The following is a 3,953-nucleotide window of genomic DNA, read 5'->3' as shown; positions in this document are numbered from 1 at the left end:
TATACATTCTATTTTTGAGAGACGCAATTTAGGTAGACATTCTTTATTTGAGTCAGGAGTTTGAATTATGTATTCACCTAACGAATTAATTAATTCAATCTATATATGAACAACTTGATTTCTTATTTATGATGATCAGTTATTCGTATACCTTACACTGGAACCTTGAATTTTTAAGCAATTTCTGACAATATGATTTGAGTTTCATAAATTTTAGTAGTTAATTAAAGATCATTAGCAGACTGTCGACTAAAAACATGAAATTTGCATGGATCTAATTTACCGAAATAATATATAACTGAAATCGTAGAGATGAACATGAACTACCATCATGTGTAAAATTTTCACTAATCAATTTCAATTCCGTTGTATCAATCAGTAATTATTGTATTTCTGGAAAATTATGTACATATGGAAACAAGAAATGTGAAAAAGAACGAACAAATGAAACGAATTCGAATCCGGGAGATGATCTAAACAAACTTGAAGAATCAAAATCACTTGATGAAGTGCGTTTATATATCCCTGATTCAATAAATATTTCCTACTTACATATATAATGAATCTTATGTAATCGACGGCCTGTTAGTTGTTAACGTCGTTGGTTCTCCGGCTCGGTCCAGACGGCGGCACGGTCGTTCCTTTCGGAAGAGCGCTCAGAAACAAACTTCCGTAAGTTCCTGCTCCATATCTCTTGAGCGACCGAGCTTCTCCGATTTCAGAACTCAATTCACATGGAACATTTTGCTTCTTGACTACAACGCCATTGGAACCTGCACTAATTTTCTCCGGCAGAGGTCCTGGACGTTGAAGGTTAAGCTCCGGCGTGATAACTGCTTTAACGTGATCCGGCATGAGCGGTCTTGCGGCGGCGAGATAAGATTGCGAAATCACGAAGAACGCGAAGAGAAGCGGCGCGAGGAAACGGAATACTGACATCGTCGATCTGTGAATCGTAGGGTTTCGGTGGATTGCAATGCAAGGAGTCGAAATGGGAATGAATTAACGAGTATAGACATGTTGCAGGATTGGTTGTTATATATATATATATATATATATATATATATATATATATATATATATATATATATATATATATATATATATATATATATATATATATATATATATATATATATATATGTATATAGTGTATGTATGTATGGAGTATTGAAAACTTTGAAAAAGTCAAGATAGCTTAAAAGTCAATGAAGAGGATACAGCTACGCGCTTTTTTCACACGTAGTCACCGGCAGAGTTGGTGTCATGGTGGCAGTCACCGTTTCAGGCAACCGGAAAATGTCTTAGGCTATACGTAAGGAGATTGTCTCCCAATAAATTAATAAATATTTTCATTTAGTTTTTCTTTATTGAATACAAACTTAAGCATCAACATTTGGATATATTCTTTGTATAATTTTAAGAATGTTTTAAAGAGTTCTAAATGATCGCCTATCATAATTATCCTTTAGAATTTCTCAAAGATATATCTATTTTCAACATGTTATTTCTAATATACATTGAAATGAAACAAATTTATATAGTTTAATAGACAAAAATATGAATGTCTCAATATAATATTCAAGTTTATATTGACTATTATATAATATAAGTCGTAATAAAAAAATCGAACTAAAAATGTTGAATAGATAACAAAGACAATAATTAATAAATTCATCATTCACGCAATGTAAATTGTTAATCATATATAATATTAAAAAAATAATAATAAAATTAAACCATATAATCTAGTAAAAATTTAAATTAAAAATAAACCAAAAACAAATTTCAATAAATAAATAAGCCAAATTAAGGATGAGAATCAACCTACTAAACCCGATCCAGTATCACAACAGGAACAAATATATTGGGTATTGAGTATCACTTTAAGGGCGTGTTCGTAGGTTTTGGGAGCTTTTGACTTCTAGCTTTTAAGAAAACGCTACTAAAAAAGAAAAAGTTTCGTTCGGCGACAAAAATGTTTAGCTTTTAGCTAAAACAAAATGCTCCAAAATCAAAAGCTACCTGCTACTAGCTAGTTTTACCGAACACGCCCTAAGCCTAAAACAAGTATCGATTATAGTGGGCCCATGTTTGTGGCTATAGATAAAACAAGTAAAATGAAATGGAATAGTTAGTTTAAAGACATCAAATAAGGCTAGAGGAAGTGACAATCCTTCTAACACCTTGTCGCATATTCTTTTTGTTAACACCATGTCACATATTTTTTTGCTGACACGTCATCTTTTTGCCTTCCACCTCACTAATATTATTTCCATAGCACCTGATAGGGAGTGGTAACACCCCTAACATATCTTAAAAAAAATTAAAAAAAAATAGAGTCAAAAAGTGATTAAATGACAGTCAAAGTGCAGCAACCAATCCCAAACCTTTACACCTTTCTCTCTCTTCACACTGCTTCCTTGGCGAGCTATTCTTGGAACTTGCTTAGCAACTCTTAAATAATGGTGTACCATATCTTAGTGAAGGTTTTGGCGAGAGGTGGTGAGGCCAGTCCATCAAGCCAAAAAAAACACGAAACAACTCCTATAGTAGTTGAAAGTACATGACAATACCTGAAAGTACAAAATTTCCCCTAGTTACAAATAAATAAAAAATTTGTATGTCATTATTAAGTAGCAAAAAATCATATTTACCTAGACTAGTTTTTAAATATTATATTTATTCTTCGTAACTTTCAAAATATCATTTAATTATGTCATTTTTAAACATCAAAACATCATTTATGTCATTCTTTTATATATATATATATATATATATATATATATATATATATATATATATATATATATATATATATATATAGGTTCAAATGTGGATGAACATCTATTGTGCGGACGTATGGACAATGTTATTATGTGAGAATGACAAAGAAAATATGTTGTTTGACAATATGAGTAGGTTCAGTCTTACATAACTATTGTCATTATCACACATTCTCACTAATTAAATCGTCTATAAGATTATTATAGATTTTTTATTATTATTCTCATTCTGTCAGAATGTTTATTGAGTCGTATTCTGTCACAATGAAAATGAGTGACAAACAATTTGTGAGAACAAAAATAAATAAGAATTAGTAAAAATGCATTAAAACGACGATATTTTTGTAAGGTTTAATGTATTCGCATTACTAAGCAACTTATTCTCTTAGTAATTCTCATAAAATCGCACTGTCCACACGTCCGCACAATAATTGTCCATCCATATTATAACCTAGCCCTATATATATATATATATATATATATATATATATATATATATATATATATATATATATATATATGTGTGTGTGTGTGTGTGGGGGGGGGGGGGGGGGGGGGGGTTGTCCTTAAACATCATAATATCATCAATCATGTGTAATATCTAAAATATTCTCATGACAATAATCAGTAACAAAAAAAAAAAAAAAAATCACTGCATACAATCAAGGATAAAGGTTGACGATGATGCATTGTGCTTGTCAAAAAGTCGACATTTCTAACAATTTAGAAATATTCATTCCATCAATTTAGATGTACGAACAATATGGTCATTTTTGTAATTATTATGATAATTATAAGATGTAAAAAATGAGTTCAAACTATTAAGAATATTGTAATTTTTTTGGATGATATTTTCAAAGTTTATGCAGGATAAATATGATATTTAAAAAAGTAAGTTTGACAATTATGATATTATAACTTTAAGAAAGACTTATGCTAAATTCTCCTAAAAAAATACAAAAAAACCCTGGATTACAAGTTAAAAATACAAAATTCCCCCTATAAAAGTTGAAAGTACCAAAAAATTCCGGTTTTTCGGTTCCAAAACCTGAAACCTTGTTTCATCCTACCCATTTTTATATTTCTGTTTTAAGACTCACTTCACCCGATGTTATATATCTATAACCGAACCGGAACCAGTTCCTATATATTAGTACAGTTTTCGGT

At 30.3% G+C, this 3,953-nt stretch overlaps 1 protein-coding gene across 1 annotated transcript; it reads right to left on the bottom strand.

Annotated features, from left to right (window-relative positions):
- Positions 1 to 366: 366 nt before the first annotated feature.
- On the bottom strand, positions 367 to 1,026 carry LOC111884010 (uncharacterized). Its single transcript, XM_023880340.2, has one exon. The coding sequence runs from the start codon at positions 937 to 939 to the stop codon at positions 586 to 588; it is 354 nt and encodes a 117-aa protein (XP_023736108.1). The 5' UTR covers positions 940 to 1,026; the 3' UTR covers positions 367 to 585.
- Between the last annotated feature and the right edge of the window lie 2,927 nt (positions 1,027 to 3,953).

The sequence above is a fragment of the Lactuca sativa genome, chromosome 2 (genome assembly GCF_002870075.4).
Source record: "Lactuca sativa cultivar Salinas chromosome 2, Lsat_Salinas_v11, whole genome shotgun sequence".
Taxonomy (NCBI): domain Eukaryota; kingdom Viridiplantae; phylum Streptophyta; class Magnoliopsida; order Asterales; family Asteraceae; genus Lactuca; species Lactuca sativa.
Note: the sequence above shows the minus strand (reverse complement) of the source record. Positions and strands in the feature narration are given on the sequence as shown.

Excerpts from the sequence above, each read along its gene's own strand:
- LOC111884010 (XM_023880340.2), bottom strand. The coding sequence starts at position 939 with ATGTCAGTATTCCGTTTCCTCGCGCCGCTTCTCTTCGCGTTCTTCGTG.